Below are 19,640 nucleotides of genomic sequence, written 5' to 3'. Positions count from 1 at the left end.
GATACTAACGAGTTTGAGGAGATATGCACTGTGACTGGCCAAGGAGAGTACATTTTGATGAGAACGCACCTTGCATCCCTCCAGGCAAACAGTGATATAGAATGTCAGGTAATTTTAGACTAACATTAATGTTTTTACACCAAAGTCAACTGCAATGGTTATTAATTTAAAATTGATTTCTAGGTTGTATCTGCCATCTCTCATCCTAAACCAGAAAAAGGAAAAGAGGTTTCATGCACAAATATACTGTCTCCCCCCAGATATTGTGGTAAGTGTTACTTCTACGAACTTTGGGTGTATTTTATGCATTGGTTTGGGTGTATTTTTTTTTAGATTGGGGTGTAAGTTGTTTATGTTCATGTTTCATTTCTTGTATTGCAATTCTTGCAGAGCATGGCACTTTCTGATCACCCAAAGGGGGAATTCATATCTCCGAAAACGAACAGAGAATTCAGAGTGGAAGCCTACCCCAATTTCATTCCCTTCATAGATAGGAAAAATTAAGTTCGCATCCATATGTAAGTTTTTGTTTCGTAAATTTGTTAGTACGCTTATTTACTTATATGCCAAATAAAATAACAGACTGTTGAAATGTGGCAATCTTTCAGATTTTGCTCCTGTTTGCCACTCGGACATTGGTGGTTATGGCTGATAAATACAAGAACGCGGAAATGTCAAATACTTGACCCGCTGCACAAAAAAGCTCCAAGCCATGAGAGAAAGGACATTAATAAATTCACTGTAAGTTCCCTCTGTCTTCTTTACTTTAATAGATACGTCTGTTTTGAAGTTGAGTTGGGTGTATATTCTATATTCAATTGGGTGTATATTCCATATTCAATTGGGTGTATATTCCATATTAAGTTGGGTGTCTTGTCAATTGACTCGGGTGTATTACTGACTTGTTTTGGTATTTAAGGGATATGTATTTTCGAGATTGATAGCATATGCCGGCGGGAAACCTCTCGAGAAAGGCGAAAAGGAGAAGGAAATTAAAGCCCCATATGTTAAAATTTCAGGCCAAAAAACAAGGTATAGATTTGTGACTCTGAACCTTAAACTTTCCTAAATGAGATTTGTAATTATTTTCTTCGTTTTCAGCTATGACTGCGCTATTTACGTAATGAAGTGGCTTGAGTTAATAGAGCCGGAAAACATTAAAAAGGGGAAGTATGAATGGGTTAACTGGACACAGGTAACTGTCTTTAGAAGTATATAACTCTGTATTACTTTACTGAATTAATATTTCTGTTTAAACATAACATACTTTAATTGTAGGAGGAGGTGGACCACTACAGAGTGGAATATGCTTCCCGGATACTATTTAGTGAGTTGAATAGACAGAGAGATCAGGCAATTAGAGAGAGTAGTGCTATAAGGCTGTCGAAGCCATCCTCTGTATTATTGAGTCCGTTCTGTCAGATTAATTCTGAGGATATAGAAACTGGGTAGTTTGTAAATTGAACAAATGATGTAAATGTTTGCCATTCAATTATTCAATGTATATTTCCCATAGTTAAACTATCTGTGCTAATAAACTGTCTGTGATGTATTTAAAAACTGTATTACAGGTGGTAAAACATAAAGCAAAAAATCAAGGCATACGCATATTATAAATTGTTACACCCAACGCTAGTCTAATAATACACCCGAGGTTGAGTAATAATATACACCCAATTGTCTGTGCAATATTCAAAATGAATGAATTACAACTAAAATATGAAAAAAAAAATATCAACTGAAAAATACGCCCATAACCTGTGAATTTTTACAGCTTTTGTTCTATATGTATCTATATATGTGTCTATATGTAAATTGTCTATTAACAAAAATACACCCAAAGGTAACAGGGATTTTACACCCATACTCTTTATAACTATACACCCAAAGAGTTATCCCCTGCTGCTGGTACCCTGAACTGATAATTTATAACTTGTCCCTGGTATTGGCTGCTACTTGAATGCGCCGCTGATGCAGCATCAAACAGGTTTATCTGAATATAACACTCACGCATTAGCTAAACAATTAACTAGAAAAATAAACTCAATCGCCACAGATTTAAAGAACATTACATTTACCTCGCTTAAAACTTTCGTCTTCTTCTTTGTGGCATTTGCAATCTGTTTCTCCAGCTTTGAACCTAGCCTGTTTTTTGGACGTCCTCTTGTTCGAATCCTTGGCGGGCTTTGAAGCTCGTTAACGGATTCCAAGTTGGCGTCTTCGTGGGATAAAGAAGATGTCCCCTTCCTTTTGGCTTTTAATGCTTCCATCTCGGCCATGACGTTATCGTACGCACGGTGCAGAATTGCAGTCAGCTCCTCCGATTCGGAGGCAAATTCGCAAATATTTTGCGAACGAAAAACCAGTTGGTCGAACCTCTTGCTTCTTGGCTCCATTAGTGGCTCGTCGTGGCTGCTCTTGATGTGTGTGTGTCGCCTCTTTACCTTCTTGCTCCATCGTTCCAGTATGTACCTAGGGGACACTTGGCTTACTTGTTCAAAGCTTAACACGCTTAGAGCGTGACGGCACAGTATCCCTCTCTACTCGAATAATAAGCATTGGCATTTTACCTCGGCTGCAACTGAGTCGTAGGTAACCGCGAACTTGTCGAATATTGAGCTGGAAACTTGTTCTCCGACTTCGTATACTGAATAGCCTAGAGCGGAATTCTTTAATCTGGTGATGCAATTCGCCTTTCCTCTGAATTGGGCTTGGACTTCCCTAAACTTTGCGTGGGTGTACGCATCTTGAAACTGAGCTTCGATGGGGGATTTGGTTGCACACGGTATGACCGTATGAAAATCTGCAGCGTCTGATTCTCTCTCTGCTTGCTCCCTGCTTCCGAGGCAATTATCGTACTGTTTGACGAACTGAATGAGCGAGCTGTTCCGGGTGATGTACTTGTTAAAAAATGAATGCATGCTCTCGCTCCTTTGTGTGCTTCTCATCCCTGCCCAGAAGTGATGGTCCAGATAGATAGGAACCCATATGTGCCGGTCTTCGTAGAGATCTGCATAATACACCCAAACACACACAGTAAAATACACCCGAGATATCGAACAATTTACACCTCTGCTGCAGAATTTAAAAACACATTACCTGAGAGCCACTTGTTGTCCGCAAGACCAAAATTCACCAGAAAATCGTTCCAATTCCTATCGAATGAGTCTTTGCTGTGAGAGTTCCAAACAACATGGCTCATTTGTTGTTCGATATCGGCGTGTGCCTTGTACCCGTTTAATTTGCTTGGAATCTTCTTCATGATGTGCCAAATACACCAGCGGTGAACTGTTGTTGGCATACAGGCCTCTAAAGCCCTTTTCATTGATGCGCACTGATCGGTGAGAAACCCTTTCGGAGCGTTTCCTCCCATGCAACAAAGCCAGCATTAAAATAACCATTTGAATGATTCAATTTCTTCGTTCTCATCAAAGAGCATCCGAGAAGTGTTGACTGGCCGTGGTGATTCACCCCGACAAAAGAACCACAGACCAAATTATACTGACACGAATTGCCATGGTCAGAATGCAAAATCATTAGGTACCCCAACAAATGCTTAGAATACACCCAATGACACGGCCAATATACACCTCTGCTGCGGATTAGTAAAAATAAATTAATTTAGCATCATAAAAAGGGACAGTTTGTTACCTGTTTGTATTGTAGGTGGTGTCGAATGAAATGACGTCTCCGAAATACTCACAGGCGGCTCTGCTTCTGCGTCGGCCCAAAAGGCCAGCTTAATCGATTGATCCTCCTCGAGTTCGAGCTCGAAAAAGAAATTCGGATTCTTCTCTTCATCCTTAATAAATATTTCCCAAATTCCTTTGCATCTTCTTGTTCGGAAAACATTCCGCACTTCCCTGGTAATGTAATTCCTCACGTCCTTTTCGATGAAATTTAACTCGCGGTGACCCCGGCAGCCGCAACAAATGATTGTAGGTTTGCTTGGTCTGATACGGCCTCGTCGTTATTCTCTATCGTACGACGAATGGATGCTTAGTTCCCTGTGCTGTTTGAGCATCTCTGCTTGCTTGGACAGCAGGGGTGTGAATGATCCAGCACAACCTTTGAAATGATCCAAGCACGACATCCTTCAATGTGTGTATATAAATTCTTGCAGGACAGTTTAAACCGGCTCGGATGGTCTTCTCGGTTGGAGATATTTTAGATTTCCATTTTCCCTCTCTGCTACATGTAATCAGTTGATTCTTAATCTCGTTTCCCTTCCTATTTGTGCACCGAACTCTTGTAGAGAAACCTGCAGCTTGGCGTAGTTCCTGTAAAATTTTCCGGCATCTTCAAGGGTCGTAAAGGTCATTCCGACCTTCGGAACAAGCTCGTCATCAACAACAGAGAGAGGCTGCACAATAAACCGTGTCAGAACTGTGAATACACCCATAGAGATGATACAAAATACACCCAATCATGTTTATATGATACACCGAACCGAAACAACTCAAACTACAGAATGACCTTTAAAGCCATAAACTGTCAATACACAGACTGCAGAATACACCATGTCAAAAACTAAAAACACACACAATCATGTCTGATATAATACACCTGAACCACAACAACTCAATTAAAAATAACAAAAAACAAGTAAAGTGTATATACACCCACACTTATAGCTAAAATACACCCAAATCAGAAATTGATCTACACCCGAGCGTCTGCTATAAATTCCAGATAATTAAACAATGTTCAGCAATTTTTAAACTACACAATGCTATACAAATTACTGTAAATCAAACCTCAGGAACTTCGTTAGATTCAAATTCATAATCCACATCGCCTGGATTCAGCGCAGAATCTTAGCTTGAAGGATCCATTATCTTCAAAACGAGTTCAAACTTTGATTTCAGAAAACAACAAATCAAGAGAGAAAACGAAGCTCGAGTTGCAGAGAGAGAAAAAGAGAACGTAAACGAAGAACATACCAGTGAGAAAAGAAGAGGAAAAGATCGATGGAGAAGAATGAGGAAAACGCGCGAGAAGAAGAACAACCAAATCTCAAAATAACGAAAACGAAGAAGGAAACAAATATTTTAAATTTGGAAGTTAGATATACGCGGCATATTATATAGCGCGTGTAATCAACGTACTGGAGGAGCGAGTATCTTAAATTTATGATTTAATAAACTTGTAAAGCATACAAGCCCTAATGGCTTGTATGCAGAGCTTTTCCGTTCATACATCTACATGGAGTTGGAGTGTGCCTTAAATAAGGCAGCAAACAAACGGGTTCAATTATATAAGTTTTCCCCGACCAAACATTAAAAAAAAAAAATCTGTATTCATATTCATACGAAACGCTAAGAAACAAGTAGAGCGAACTATCCAAATTTTCATTTTCAATGCGATATTTGCAACGATGAGTGGCGTAGTAAAGACTAAACGTAACCTGATGTGTGAACACTGAAATTTGAAAGCGATAAACGTAATATCTTAACATTTGTTGGTGAAGTGCCACGTGTACAATTTCATCTTGGCGCCAACAATTATTATCCGCCACACAACAGAAAGCGAACTGAAGCTGTTTCTCGTTGGAACTTGGAAGCAGTTAGTTGCGAATTAGAATGGCAGTGAAAGCTGTAAATTTAGGGTTTCAGTTCCCCTCATCAAGTCCTTCAAGCTTTGGTTCTTCTTCTCCAAAGCTCCGCAAAGATCGGTTAGTGTTTCGGTCCTCAACAGTGGAGCAAATCTCTTTTACAGAATCTGAGAATTCACTCATCGAAGCTCTTCTCGGCATCCAAGGACGTGGACGTTCTTCTTCTCCGAACCAGCTCAATGTCTCTCTCTCAAGTTTCTTCACTTTGTTTCACAGTAAAATTCAACTAAGCATTCTTTATTAATTTATTTTTTAAAAAAAATAATTTATTGCGGTTTTATTTGTGTGCCATGGCAGGCTGTTGAGCGAGCTGTGCAAGTTCTCGAACGTTTAGGTGGCGTGCCTGATCCGGTTCGTCTTTTACTTCAAATTTGTTCATCCATGATCAATTTCGATCCAACTCTTTTTATACATGATTAATCCTGATTATCAGATTTGAATTATTGTTATCATCTAATTTGCCGTCAGCTTTGTTTAATCAACTCATACAACCTGCTTCAGAACTAAGTTTTTTGGGTAGTTAGAACCAAGCAAACGTGAAGTACTAGTTATTTTGTTTGTTTTTAATTCTTCATAGTTCATAGATTACTGGAGTACATCAAATTTAATTCTGCAGACAAAATCAAACTTAATCGAGGGTCGTTGGCAGTTAATTTTCACTACCAGACCGGGAACAGCATCGCCAATTCAGGTTGCGTTTTTGGCTTTTCTTTTTTAATCTTTTGGATGGTCCTATTTGAAACATATTCTCCAAACTCCAATCACAGTTTGCTGTCTTCGAAAAATATACCAGATTTCGAAATTGTTATTTGCATTTTGGATGCCAAATATCATTGAATTCCCATGCCCCTAAGGTTGACTGTTCTGTCAGCAAATCTTTTGCCAACTCACACACCAGAATGGTTTCAAAATCAGCTTTAGTTGATTGTAAGAGTGTGTCTCAGTCTCGCATTATATATTGCTCTTTCAGAGAACATTTGTTGGGGTTGACTTCTTTAGTGTATTTCAAGAGGTATATCTTCAAACAAATGATCCACGGGTGTGCAATATTGTGTCATTTTCTGATGCCATTGGTGAGCTGAAAGTTGAGGTAATAAAAATTAACTTAAATTGTAAGTTGTGATAAATTTAATACACGTGTTAATCTGAACTTGCCTTTTCACATCTTAAAAAGAATATAAGGTTGGCATTCTGTTGTCAATGTTGTAACAATGCTTATTAGCTAAGTGCTTCTGAGAATAAAGAATACGTGGTTAGCTTCCAGGCATATATTGTGTTTTCTGTTGTTTGGTTTTTTCAAGAACCAGTGACATTGCTCGTTCCCTTATTCCTGAACCGACTTAGTCAGCTAAGGGCTTGATTTTATTTTCAACTGACACAGGCAGCAGCATCAATTCAAGATGGAAAAAGAATCCTTTTTAGGTTTGACAGAGCTGCATTTTCTTTTAGATTTCTGCCATTTAAAGTTCCATATCCAGTTCCATTTAGGCTACTTGGTGATGAAGCAAAGGGTTGGTTAGACACCACCTATTTGTCGCATTCAGGAAACCTTCGTATCTCAAGGGGAAATAAGGTGATTTAGGCATAAGCATCATTTTTAAAAGTATTTTGTTCCTTCCCTTGGGTAAAATCCATTGTCTAGCAGAAGCTATCCCTATTTAAGTAAATATATTGTATATTCTAAGAATTATTAGCAACATATCTGTAGTGCAGGGAACTACATTTGTGTTGCAGAAGCAAACTGAACCTAGGCAGAGGTTACTGACAGCGGTTTCGTCAGGGAGGAATGTCAAAGAGGTAATCGTCAATTAAGAGTGTGTATGCATGTGTATAAAATTTAACTGGAATGTTTCAATTCTCATTGCTTTCACGTCCTTAATTCCAAACAGGCAATAGAGGAATTAGTTTCCCTAACGCGGAATAATGGTGAAAAGGAACCAGAACTAGAAGAAGGAGAGTGGCAGATGGTATGGAACTCACAGGTAGATTTGGAAATCCAAACAGGCCACAGACTGTTAATGATCTGATTCTTTTCAAGCTCTTCTTTCCTTTCCTTTTTCTTTTTGTGGCTACCGATATAATCTAATTTAAGCAAAAATGTTTCTGTGGCTAAATCCGTTATGTGTTATTTAAACAACTTATCCTATACAGACTGTGACAGATAGTTGGATAGAGAATGCTGCAAACGGTCTGATGGGAAAGCAGGTATCAGGATCATGTGATTGCAGTCATTACATTTTACTTTATATGCGCAATTGATATACTGCGTCACATCTTCAGTTTGTCATTTACAATGGTTGTTGCAGATCATCGGGAAAAATGGTCGAATAAAGTTTGTGGTTGACATCTTGCTTGGGCTTAAGTTCTCCATGACTGGAAATTTTGTGTGAGTTTCCAGTGTTTAAGGAATTTTATGTTGACCATTAAGATGGCCACAGATTTAGAAGCAAAGTTGTTCTTCATTAAAATCATTTGATAAGGAAGCGACATTGATGTGCTCTAACGTCTTGATTGCTCAAAATTTAACAGGAAAACTGGCACCAAAATGTATGATGTTACAATGGACGATGCAGCCATAATTGGTGGCCCATTTGGATATCCCATGCAGATGGAGAACAAGTTCACCTTGGAGCTTCTGTAAGAACACATAAATCCCAAAACTTAAATTGATGGATTTTGGATGCTGATGGTTTGAATGTTCTTTTTCAGGTATAGTGATGAGAAGATCAGAATCACCCGGGGATACAATGAAATCCTGTTCGTTCATACGCGTACCGATGCATCGAGGATGAACTAACTCTGCCAAATATACAACACAAGGGCTTCCACTTCTTTTTTGTTTTGCTAAATGGCCTTTTTGGTCTTACTTTTTAGTACTCTGCCTCTGCGGGGAAGTTTATAGTTGGACTACTTATCACTTGGAAATTGAATTTTAGGGGTATTCACAGAATCACAGCTATTCCTCTAGAGATTTTTCTGACCCTTTTTTAGCAAACTATAAAGTAGAATAAACTATATTTACCTATTTAAAAAGATTAACTTAAAATAAAATAACATTTGATTGAAGTCAATTACCATTTTTATATGGTTGATTGAAAGACGATATGCTAATAGTTATAATAATGGAATTAAATAAAGTAATTTAAAAATCTATTACCAGATAAAACTGATCTAATACAAACTAAATTTGAAAGGAAAAAAATCAATGAATTTTGAACTATAGAAATGTTTAGATAATGTTTGGATAATGCCAATAATGTGATATTGGTATGCATAATTATGAGTTGTAGAATCTAGTTAAACCACATCCAATGACGGACATTGTGCGAGGGAATGCCCTGTAATAAGAGCTAAATTTATTATACTTTGGACATACCCACACTAATTCTACATTAGAATATCGAGATCGAGAAGTATTACAATTGACGTGATCATTACATTTTTTTTCTCGAATTGCTATTATTCTATCGCATGAACAAACAATTAATGAATATGAAAATTTATACGTTCACACTAAACAAAAATTACAGATCAGGAAGAAGGAACTAAATAGGTGCTCCTCAAACCGTCTTGTGAAGGAATGATTCCATCTAGGCATTATCTTCTTTCCTAATCTCATCCTCTACTTTAAGGCCATTTCCTTCTTGGTGGTTCACTGCACTTTGTTCCTCAACAGTGGGCTTTCCCATACTCTGTTCCTCCACAATGGGCTGTTCCTTACTTTGTTCCTCCACCTTGGGCTTTCCCATACTTTGCTCCTCAACCTTGGGGTTTCCCATACATTGCTCCTCAATATTGGGCTTTCCATCAGCTGACTCTTCTTTCCCCTGTTGCAAGAATTCAGGTTAAGAACTATAAACTGCCTTGACCAAAAAAAAAAAGAACTATAAACTGCCTTGACAAAAAAAAAAAAAGAACTATAAACTGCAAGAAAGTAAGTACCCATTCAAATGACACCAGCAGGGGCAACAACATTGATAAAATAAAAATTCTCATGCAATGGCTGTTACTAACCTTGTTTCGATCACGCCATCGAGAAAGCAAACTAACCCTCCTAGGTGGGATGTCGATTGTAGGCTCCTGATTGTTTCTTGATGCAGGAGATTCTGGTTGCAAAGATCTATTACAAAGCGAGGAGGAATGAAGTTAAAGCTAATCCAAAAAAGGTTGTATTTGTATGCATAAACAGGGATAAAGCAATCATGCTCATTTCATTTTCCAATATCCATCATTCCAAACTTTGGCATTACAGAGAAATCCTGGTCTACTAAAACATTCTGAAGAAAGACCAAGTTCAGAAGAGCAAAACAAACAGAAAGCATGTTAGCACACAGTAGTAAATTAAATAACACACCGTGGTGATGGTTGTGCTTTAGCCTGACCGGACTGATACTGCAATGTAGCCTCAAGCATAGATTCTGCCATAACTGCCCTCTTCTCCATTTCACCAAGTGCAGCAGTTGCTTCTTCATACTTTGACTGCCAAATCAAAATATAATTTAGCCCCGTCAAATAAATCCAAGTAATTATCCCAACTACCGGTTAAGGCAGATTTTACTATAACATGAGCAACAGGTTATCAAGATGAATAATTTACCATCTATTAACCCTTCTTTGTCAAAGACAACAATGAAATATATGGACAAGAAAGGACCAATGGGAAAAAAGGTAACCTGAAGCACTTGGACAGCATATCTTTGTGCTGCTGCATCTTGCTCCGCAAACCTGCGAGCATCCTCCGTCACCTTTTGCTCTTGCTCCACCCGCATCAAGACCTATCAGCAATAAATCTTAATGAGAAGAGAAGTCCTATTTTCCCCGGAAAGTAATGAAAAAATAAGGTCAAAATGAGACCTCAAGCATTGCAGTTTCCTGTTCTTGTTTATCAGAAAGTGCCTGCCGAAGCTCAGCAACCTCTTGCTCCAATTGCTCAACCTGGAGATATTATGAGCTGCATACATGAACTTCCCAAAAGAACTAGGAAATATGGTGAAAAACTGAAAGGGAAGAAAACTTGTAACCTCATTTTAATGGGTAAAGTATACTTTTTGTCCCTAAAATTTGCAATTTTTTATAAAAATACCCCTAACGTTTTCTATTTATTCAATTTTGACTTTAATGTTTTTTATTTGTTTCAAAACTATCCCTAAACGTTTTTTATTTTGTCCCCAACATTTTAGATGGAATTAACATCAAGGGTAATTCTAATATAAACCGAAAACATAAGGGACAAAATTGAATACAATTAAACGTTAGGGGTATTTTTGAAGAAAATCACAAACATTAGGGACAAAAGACATACTTTACCCCCATTTTAATTTATGAGCCTAAATTTTACTTTCAAATATTTATACAAATATGTGAAAAGTTATTTTCAGTAAAAAAGTCAGAACCAAACGCACCCCTATAGGTACTAATGAGAAAAAACATATTTAAATTCAAGCCTTGTACATTTTTATGTGCTTTACAAGGTGCAGAATAGTGACCATTGGTAACGCAACTAACTTGAGGTGGAAGTAACATTAGGTTCAACAGGGACATGAAAGCCTAATTTTATGCCTCTTTCCTTCTATTTTCTTTACTTTTTAATTTTCCTTTTTATTAGCAGTTTCAATATTCAGTCAGAACAATGTAAGATAATTAGTGATTGCTTGAGGCACAAGTATTTCTAGTTTGCTGTAATATCACTCGCTCACTCAAAAGTTGTGATTGGCAGCTAGAACTATCTACATGTTCTAACCCTTTTTTTTTTTGCAAGAACATGCAATGCGGGTGTGCCTTATAGAAATAAAAGTAAACTAAAATACAATAATAATTAAAAAACACCACAGTAAGATGTGCCAACCTAGGGATATAGAATGTATACCATGCAAATAACATATAGTTTATCTAAGAAGCAAATTCATATGGCCTCATGGGTCATGACTTACCTTGGCACTTAGTTGCCGCCTGTTATCCTGCTTGACCATCTCCATTAGTGCTATTTCAAGCTCCTCTGCTCTGTTAAAAAGAATAAAACAAATGTCACTAATGCTGAATGAAAAGGGTGAATTCCATAACTTTCTGTAAGAAGTTAAGAAACCTGAAGTAATTTAAGGAGAAAAACTGGCTGGGGTAGGTATGATAGCAAGGAATAGTGGATAGTTTTATTTATAAAGAAGAAACCATCAAATCATTTTGTGGTTGACCCTTTTATTAATTTGTTAATCATTAATCAAGTGGTTTGATTACTCTAGTAGTTAATGAATAATAGTAGGATCATCCATTTCCAATAAAAATTCCGAAATAAAAAAGAACCCTAATAACCATGCAATGCTTCAAACTTTCGGTATGAAAGTCACACACAGTAAGTAGCGTTTAAGTATAAAAGTTCATATTTTAATTTCTCCCACAGACTAGTCAATATCAATTTTGACATTTTGAGTACCGAATAATAGCTGATCTTTTCTCCTCTAGTATTCTGCATAGTTCAACCTTCAGATAGGCAACCTGAACGAGTTCACAATGTAATGAGCAATGTAGAAGATAACAACAATAAAGCACCATTAGGATGAAGAAAGGGGGAAGATAACAGAAAGACAAAAGCAACCTGCTCATGGAGGTCTGGAACGGAATCTATCTCACCCTCTCCTGTCAGACTAATCAGAATCTCATCTGCATTTGTTGAGCCAGATTCTGATCGCGACAAACTCCCAATCACTTGCATATCACCTGACTGCTGTGATTTAGGATCGTGTTTAAAGCTAAATAGTTTTGATGCCAAACCATGTGAATCCCTCCAAGCTTTAAGCCCTTTCGATCTTTCTTCAATAGCAGCTATTACCGATGGCCGATGTTTATTCCTCAGCTCTTGCAATCTTGCTTCATTTATACTTTGGAAACCCATACAAGCTGTCAATACAAGCTGGCTGCTATCAAATGTGGAGCCAGCCAAGGACTGGAGTAAAGTGACTGCATCTCCAGCATCCTTAGTTGTTACCAACGCAGGACCTAAGAGAAAAAGAAATTAATAAGTCTAACGTAGATATGAATTGCCTAAGAGTTAATAGTCTACTTTCTCCAAATGCACAGTACATAGCTTGAAAGAACAAAATTTTCAAGCCAGTACCATATAGCTCCATTAAAGCAACAGCAGTTCTAAATAGCATGACTCGGTTTCCTTCAAAAAGAAGCACGTCCCACACTCGAAGAACTGGATTCCAAATGATAGTAAGAAATCAGAAGAACAGTGAAACAAATAAATAATTTAACATTGGGTGCTTTATGGAAAGAAAACTAAGCTATACTACTCAATAGAAAAGGATAAAACCTGACCACTTTCCCAAGGAAGCATGTTCACAAAAATGGAAAGGAACCACGGTCCAGTAACCCATGCTACTTGCACTCCCAGATAATCCAGATGATTGACTGCAAGAGAAGTGCGCACAAGATGAACAACTAAGGGGACCTTAAATAAATCCACTTGTTGAGTTTACAGACATAAAAATGAATTAAAAAAATTACAAACCCAATTTCGGAAACCTCTCCCGTACCAACTCCTCAAAAACAAGTTGATCGACCTGATAAGTTGAAAGAAAAAAAGTACTTGAATAAACCTCAAAATATCCGACAATAATTATTCTTATGAATTACTGAATTTACTTGAGAATAGTTTTAGAAACTATGCCTGAGACTCTATCATTTCCTCTGAATAATAGCCATCAAAATAATCATCTAAAATGCCCATCAAGGTCCTGAGAAAAATCACAGTAAACATTTATCAAGTTGACATGATGAAAGTCAAAAGATGTAAAGATGCTGCATAAGCATGAAGATGCCAAGCATCCATTCCTTAAGGATGACAGCATTTCTGAACTACAGAAACAATTATGTTGATATGTCCCATCTAAATATATAATTTAAAAAGTACTATACAACACTTAGTCAAGCAGTAATCTCCAAACCTACCAGAAGGCATTTTCTTCAGGCATCAATAGCAGCAATAATCCCGCAAAAAAATTCATGGCCTGCAAAATAAATTATGTCATGAAAACACAGGCCATGTGTGTGTAACTGGGAATAGACATCGATTGAAGTGTAGCGGATTCACTGTCCATGTTATAGGTCAGATCGTACATATTAGTGAGCTGCAGATCAAAATATGAAGCACAGTACTGAGGTATTGGGATCTTCTTATAATCAATTAATAAACCACACACAATGCTTAGTGAGAGCACATGTGAGATACATGACCGGTTGCCGTTATCTTTATACACTACAAGTCCAAAAGTCTTCTACATGAATGGGTGTGTTTAATGCATACATTTTTAGACATCTCACTAGATTACTTGAGAGATAGGATTTTAAACAATCCATCAGAACGACAATGAAAAAAAAAATCAACCTGACAATAACCAACTGAAGGATTATGTCGAGCATATGCAGTAAGTAATCGCCTCAAAGCATTTCTACCGTCCTCATCAAGGGCAGGATGGCCAGGAAAGGTCCGAGGCAGATCCTGCAAAAACAACAACAGTGAACTTTTACTAAAGAAATATATTTTCCGGCAATGCTGTTGCAGCATTAGGAGCACCAAGGGTGCAATATCACAGGCAAAGACCTTCTCAATCTGTCCTTTCCATTTTTCTGGCACACGTATGCAATCAGCACTAGTGTTCCCATTATCCTCAGCTGACTGAATGCTTTGCTGATCAGTTTTACTTTCAGAGTCATTCTCTAGAGCCAGCAAATGCTGATAATACTTTTCCACCCGCCTTGCTTTCGCACCCACAAAAGCTTGCCAAAGCTAAACCACATGAACAAACTAAAGGGTAACTAACCAAATAGAGATTAACCTTATAACTCACAACTATCAAAGAATGTAGTTTCTACCTCTCCCCTCAGAGCCATTGGCACTCCCCCACGAACAAGAACTTCCAACTCTTCTTTCCATGGAGCCTCTAGTGATGCTGCATCAGCAGCAATACCATTAGATGGGGCACTTGTTGTGCCATCAACAGGAGGGGCATCTGAACTAGGGTCAGACCTCTCAACATCATAGAACTCCTCATCAGAGTCTTCCTCACATGCTCCCTTTACGGACTTAGAATCGTCAGTGTGAGATTGCGATTCATCTTTTGGCACACCTTTCTTGTTTCTTTCATCTTTTATTGGCACGGTTTTCTTCTTCACACGGATCCTCATCATATCTTCAATAGTGCGAAGAGATGGTCTTATCTCTGTCCATAATTGAACTTTATGAACTTTTGTGGATTCACATTCTGGTAAGCCCTCTTTTTGACTACCATTTTCAGCTGCATCATCAGAACCAGGCTTTTGGGTGCTCGACTCATTTCCATCACCATCTTTCTCTGAGCTAACATCAGATTCTTTCTCTGTGGCTTTAGCCCCCAAAGCTCCATCTTCATCCGCAGCCAATCCTTCCTTGGTCAAGTCAGAAGACTCGGCCTGCCGTTCTAGAAATGAGTTCCACCGATCTGACCTTTCCTCTTCTTCCTCCTGAAATCACAATCAAGACGGTTGATGCTTAGAATAACACTGAAATTGCGGAATTATTGTGTGAATACCAACACATAATGCCTATATCTAAAATTTGTTCTGGAGGATTTTAAACACGCCATGAGGTAAAATTTCCCCTAATTCTTCCTTAAAATAGTAGTTGTTGAGATCAAAACTTAAAAAAGTGGCAATACTACCTTGTATATGTTAGCATATTCTCGATATCTGTGCAGGTGCTGAGGCCGCACGGTGAACCCATACGCATCCCTGATCACACGAATTATATGCATTAAATTCCAATAACCCAAAGCTAAACAATGATCCAAGAGAATAGTAAAGTAACAAGTATTTCAAACAATAGCGAAGTGAATGTACCAGCAATCATCCCCAGAATGGTAACAACACATTTCGCACAAAGCTCACAACTCATTCCCCACAACACTCGGCATTGCCTCATTGCAAACCCCAATTTTTCATCCAAAAGGAATAAAAGGAAGAAAATAACGACACACTTAGCTTTGCAGTGAGATCGGTCTTCGCAGTCCAGTAATTTTATTTTCATTTCCTTAAAGTGAAATGAAATAAAGACCGAAATGGAAAACGAAAAATGAAAAGTTGCATAGCTAAGTTGAGCAACAGAATTTTTTAAAAGAAAACCAACTGTGGTCCAACTCCAACCGAATTGTAGGATAACTGAATAATAATAATAATAATAATAATAATAATAATAAAAATAGTAAACTAAAACGAAAAAGATAAGAATGAAAACACGATTCTAAGGCAATGATGAAGTAAGGATTCAACGGATCTGAGAAACGCGCGGAGCGTTTAATTACTACCTCTTATGTTCGAATGTGATGAGCGGATTAGCAGCTTTGCCACCCTTCATTTGTGGATTGGATCCAAATGTTCGGCGAACCGGTAAATCTGCGTCCGAAGAGGAAGAAGAAGAAGAAGATCTTCAACTTGAGTGAGTGCGAGAGAAAGAGAGAGAGAGAGAGAGGAGCACAAGCACATGCACACTAAGCGGGGATGAGAGAGCGAAAATGGCGTCACGTTATTATTACATGTGCAGCGTGGATTGCTTGACACAGAGTTCGAAAAGCTCAAAAGTTGCGCTTATTTTGCTTCCTCCTTTTTTTTTTTTTCTCCTTGCTTGCTTCCTTTTAGTCTTAGGTCACACCATCATCGACATTTCATTTCAGTGTTTTGACCATAGTACGCTCTGCTTTTCTCCATTATTGTCATTATTTTTTCCTTTTATTTATCTTTTTCGGTCTAATTAAAATTAAATTATCGCAACTTGAGCTTATCATTTGCAAATGTTTCCTACTTTCTTATTGGTAATTGGTATTTTACGCTGCCCAAAATCAGGCGGCATTTATTTTAAGATACTGAAATTAATATTAAAATTAAAAAAAATTAAGATTTAGTGTTATATTTGTTAGTTTAAATATTGATATTAAAATTTTAGTTTTTTAATTTTAAAATTTTAGTATTTCAGTATTTTTAAAAAGTGAGAATATAAAGAGATTGATATTTTTAAAAATATAGACTAAAATTTTAATAATATTTTATATTTAAAATATTTATTTTAATTAATTAATTTTATTTTTATTTTTTATAAATTAAATTAAAATTTTATTTTTATTTTAGTTTTTATTTTTTACTTTATACTAAATAAAATATTAAAATTTGTTTTAGTTTTTACTATTTCTGTCTCTTAATTTCATCTTTCAGTCTTTATCTCTCTTTTAAACGCGGTCAAAAAGATTATATTCATATAGTTTTATTCGTAAAAATTAAAAATTAATTTTTTTTGAGTAAAAATTAGTATTTTTTCATCACTGATGTTATAAAACTAATAATAAAATTTAATTAAAAATACATAAAAAAAATTAAATTAGTTTAATATTTTTTTCTTTCTTCTTTTGAGATTTAACTTGTACTTTGGGAGTGAAATCCCTCCTTTTACCCTGGTCTGTCTGTGTTTTGGACACTTGTATTTCTTTTTTTCTGATTGAATGAAATGCACCTACTACCTTCGGCGAAAAAATATATATATAAAAAAATCAATTTCTTAACAAAATGATGTACCATTTATTATATTTTTCGAATGTAAAAGTTTAGCCTTTTGCTATCCTTTATGATCAGCAAAAATTGGTATCTTATACTATAAAAAAAAAATACTAACTTAATATAAAATAAATATAAAAAAAATAGTGACCGTGTGGTCTGGTTCATTTGGACCCCAAGTACATTACCCATTATCATCGTCACCGACACTACACTGCAGGCACCATCACAATAAATTTGAATCTACCTTTTCGGGCATAAATGATAAGAATTATAGATATAGATATATAAATATTTTCTTTACTAACTACTTGCTTTTTTGCGTTTTTTTTTCTATTACAAGCCTTTGTCCTTCTTTTTTATTTATCCTTTATCGTATTCTTGTTGTCTATTTGTTCAATGCTTTACTTATTTTGGGATATGTAATGTTTATTTGTTCATTCAAAATTTTGATGAAACCAACATCCCCTAAAACTTTTTGAAGCAGTCAATTCTTGCATAAAAACGGTGAATAGTTCATGCATGCAAATGCATTGCTTTTTCTTTCTTTTTTTCTCGAAATGAAAATATTTATAAATAATTAACAGTATCCGAAATATCAAATTTTTAAATTGACCCTATCGTTTTTGGGGAGACAAAATGACCCTTTGCTCACTTTAATAATCTCTCCTTCCTTTTCAACTTGAAAAATATTATTCTAGTAAACCCTTGAATTAATCACTAACAATATTCAAGATTAACACATATAGTTCCAAGTAAATAAGAATAACAAATCCATAATAATTAAACAATAATAGTAAAAAATAATAACTAGTGTTCCAATCCTTCATAATTGTTAAAAAATAAAAATACAAATTATAATCTTTTGCACTTAATAAATATTATTCACCTGTAATTCCTGACATTCGATTATACTCTGTTTCATAAGCAACACTTAAATAAACAATTTGCATGATTTTTTAAGACAGACAAACGTCACAAAATTACTACTTTATTTAAATGGTTAGGATTGAAAATGAATTATGTTATGTGTACACTAAAATTAGTCATTAAAATTAACTATTAATATAAAATATATGTTGAAATATAAATAAATATTAAAAATAAATTAAATTGTATAAATATTTATGTACAAATATATTAGTGATTAATTTTTGTAACTGATTTTAATTTTAGTATACGAATAGCATTTTTTATTAAAAATAGAGGTTTTTTTAAGTTAACTTTTCACGATAGGAAAAAAGGAGTTTGTTGATTTAGAGCTACGAAAAAAAATATATTTGCATGTTAGTATATTTTAATCGTATATTTTTTTGTATATTAAAAGATTTTTTTGTGTTTTTTTTAACTTTCATTATTTTAAATGCTAACAATAAAATGATGCATTTCGTTGGTGGTTTGTTTTCTTTGAAGTTAGCTGCATGCATAGATATATTTGAGCAAAGTGGAGAATGGGAAGCCTCTCCTGTTTAAGAAAGTTTGGAACTTGGAAGAGGAAAATCGAGTCTATTTGGTAATCACGTTAAAAACAAAAGAAGTACGGTTTAATTTTTTTGAATGTTGTAATTTTTGTCAAACATAAATTAAATTAAGACTAGTTCACTTTTTATCAAAATCAAGTTTGTAAAATCAATTTTATACAAAATTTTATTTACAAACTCTAATTCAAACACAAATAGACTTTGTACTTTTTCATGGTTAGTAATTAGTGGAAAATGAGGTCCTATTTCACAAATGATATATGTCAGTTAAAACTTGAAAGGCATATTATGGCTTTGAATGTTGGTAAATTATATGGTGTTTTTTTATTGTGATGTTTAAATTGTCTAATTTATTTTTATAAATAAAAAATAAAATATATAAAGTAAAAATAAAATATTTAAAATTTATTAAATATTATTTTTTTGTCTTTTTTAATAAGTTAAGCATTATGTTTTAGACACCAAAATATTCACCTTGAATGTTATCTATATAGTTTGTGGGAATAAATTAGGTTATATGCATAAAGTTAGAGAAACAATAAAAATTAGTTTAATTTTATCTTATTTAATATTTATTTAAATTTAAATTTTTTTTATTAATATTTTTTATTATTAAATATTTTCTTTTTCTGGATATAATATTACGCAAAAAAAAGGTGAATGAGAATTGATGCTAATTTAAGTTATTGAATGTTCTTTACAGTCGCTTATTTCTTGGTTAATGAAAAATCTCTCAACTCATGCTCTCTATCAAGAAATTCCATGACCCTTGTTTAATTAGAGAACGAAGTGAATAAACTTGTTGACTTGGATCTTCATTCTTTAATATATCATGAATGATTTTGTTGAAGTGATCATATTTCATTGCCTTCTCCTTAGAATTATAATCAATTTACCTATTAAAAAAATCGTCAAAAACTAATTTGATAATTTTCCCTTTTCTTTTTAATCTCCATAGTTATAAAATCTTA

The 19,640-nt window shown here is 35.3% G+C and overlaps 2 protein-coding genes across 8 annotated transcripts; one reads left to right on the top strand and one right to left on the bottom strand.

The window, feature by feature from the left end:
* Positions 1–5,307: 5,307 nt before the first annotated feature.
* LOC130951932 (probable plastid-lipid-associated protein 12, chloroplastic) lies at positions 5,308–8,564 on the top strand. 7 transcript variants are annotated; one of them, XM_057880685.1, is made up of 11 exons: positions 5,308–5,795; positions 5,912–5,965; positions 6,192–6,305; positions 6,585–6,704; positions 6,996–7,187; positions 7,328–7,411; positions 7,504–7,596; positions 7,766–7,819; positions 7,921–8,000; positions 8,144–8,251; positions 8,324–8,564. In XM_057880685.1, the coding sequence occupies exons 1-11, from the start codon at positions 5,583–5,585 to the stop codon at positions 8,409–8,411; spliced, it is 1,200 nt and encodes a 399-aa protein (XP_057736668.1). In that variant the 5' UTR covers positions 5,308–5,582; the 3' UTR covers positions 8,412–8,564. The 7 variants fall into 7 exon arrangements, with proteins under 7 accessions (XP_057736668.1, XP_057736672.1, XP_057736670.1 ...); XM_057880686.1 differs by having other exon boundaries at positions 5,313–5,795; positions 6,231–6,305; XM_057880689.1 differs by lacking the exon at positions 6,996–7,187.
* Positions 8,565–9,028: 464 nt separating this feature from the next.
* Positions 9,029–16,307, bottom strand: LOC130948854 (uncharacterized). The gene is made up of 18 exons (XM_057877729.1): positions 15,952–16,307; positions 15,310–15,379; positions 14,486–15,112; positions 14,214–14,399; positions 13,998–14,111; positions 13,562–13,620; positions 13,281–13,347; positions 13,122–13,173; positions 12,929–13,021; positions 12,723–12,806; positions 12,204–12,604; positions 12,042–12,103; positions 11,545–11,614; positions 10,469–10,549; positions 10,288–10,389; positions 9,969–10,093; positions 9,629–9,734; positions 9,029–9,441 (listed from the first exon to the last, which is right to left on the bottom strand). Exons 1-18 carry the CDS (start codon positions 15,999–16,001, stop codon positions 9,205–9,207), a joined length of 2,586 nt encoding a protein of 861 aa, XP_057733712.1. The 5' UTR covers positions 16,002–16,307; the 3' UTR covers positions 9,029–9,204.
* Positions 16,308–19,640: the final 3,333 nt, after the last annotated feature.

Source organism: Arachis stenosperma, chromosome 9 (genome assembly GCF_014773155.1).
Source record: "Arachis stenosperma cultivar V10309 chromosome 9, arast.V10309.gnm1.PFL2, whole genome shotgun sequence".
NCBI classification, from domain to species: Eukaryota; Viridiplantae; Streptophyta; class Magnoliopsida; order Fabales; family Fabaceae; genus Arachis; species Arachis stenosperma.
This window is presented reverse-complemented; position numbering and strand designations above follow the sequence as displayed.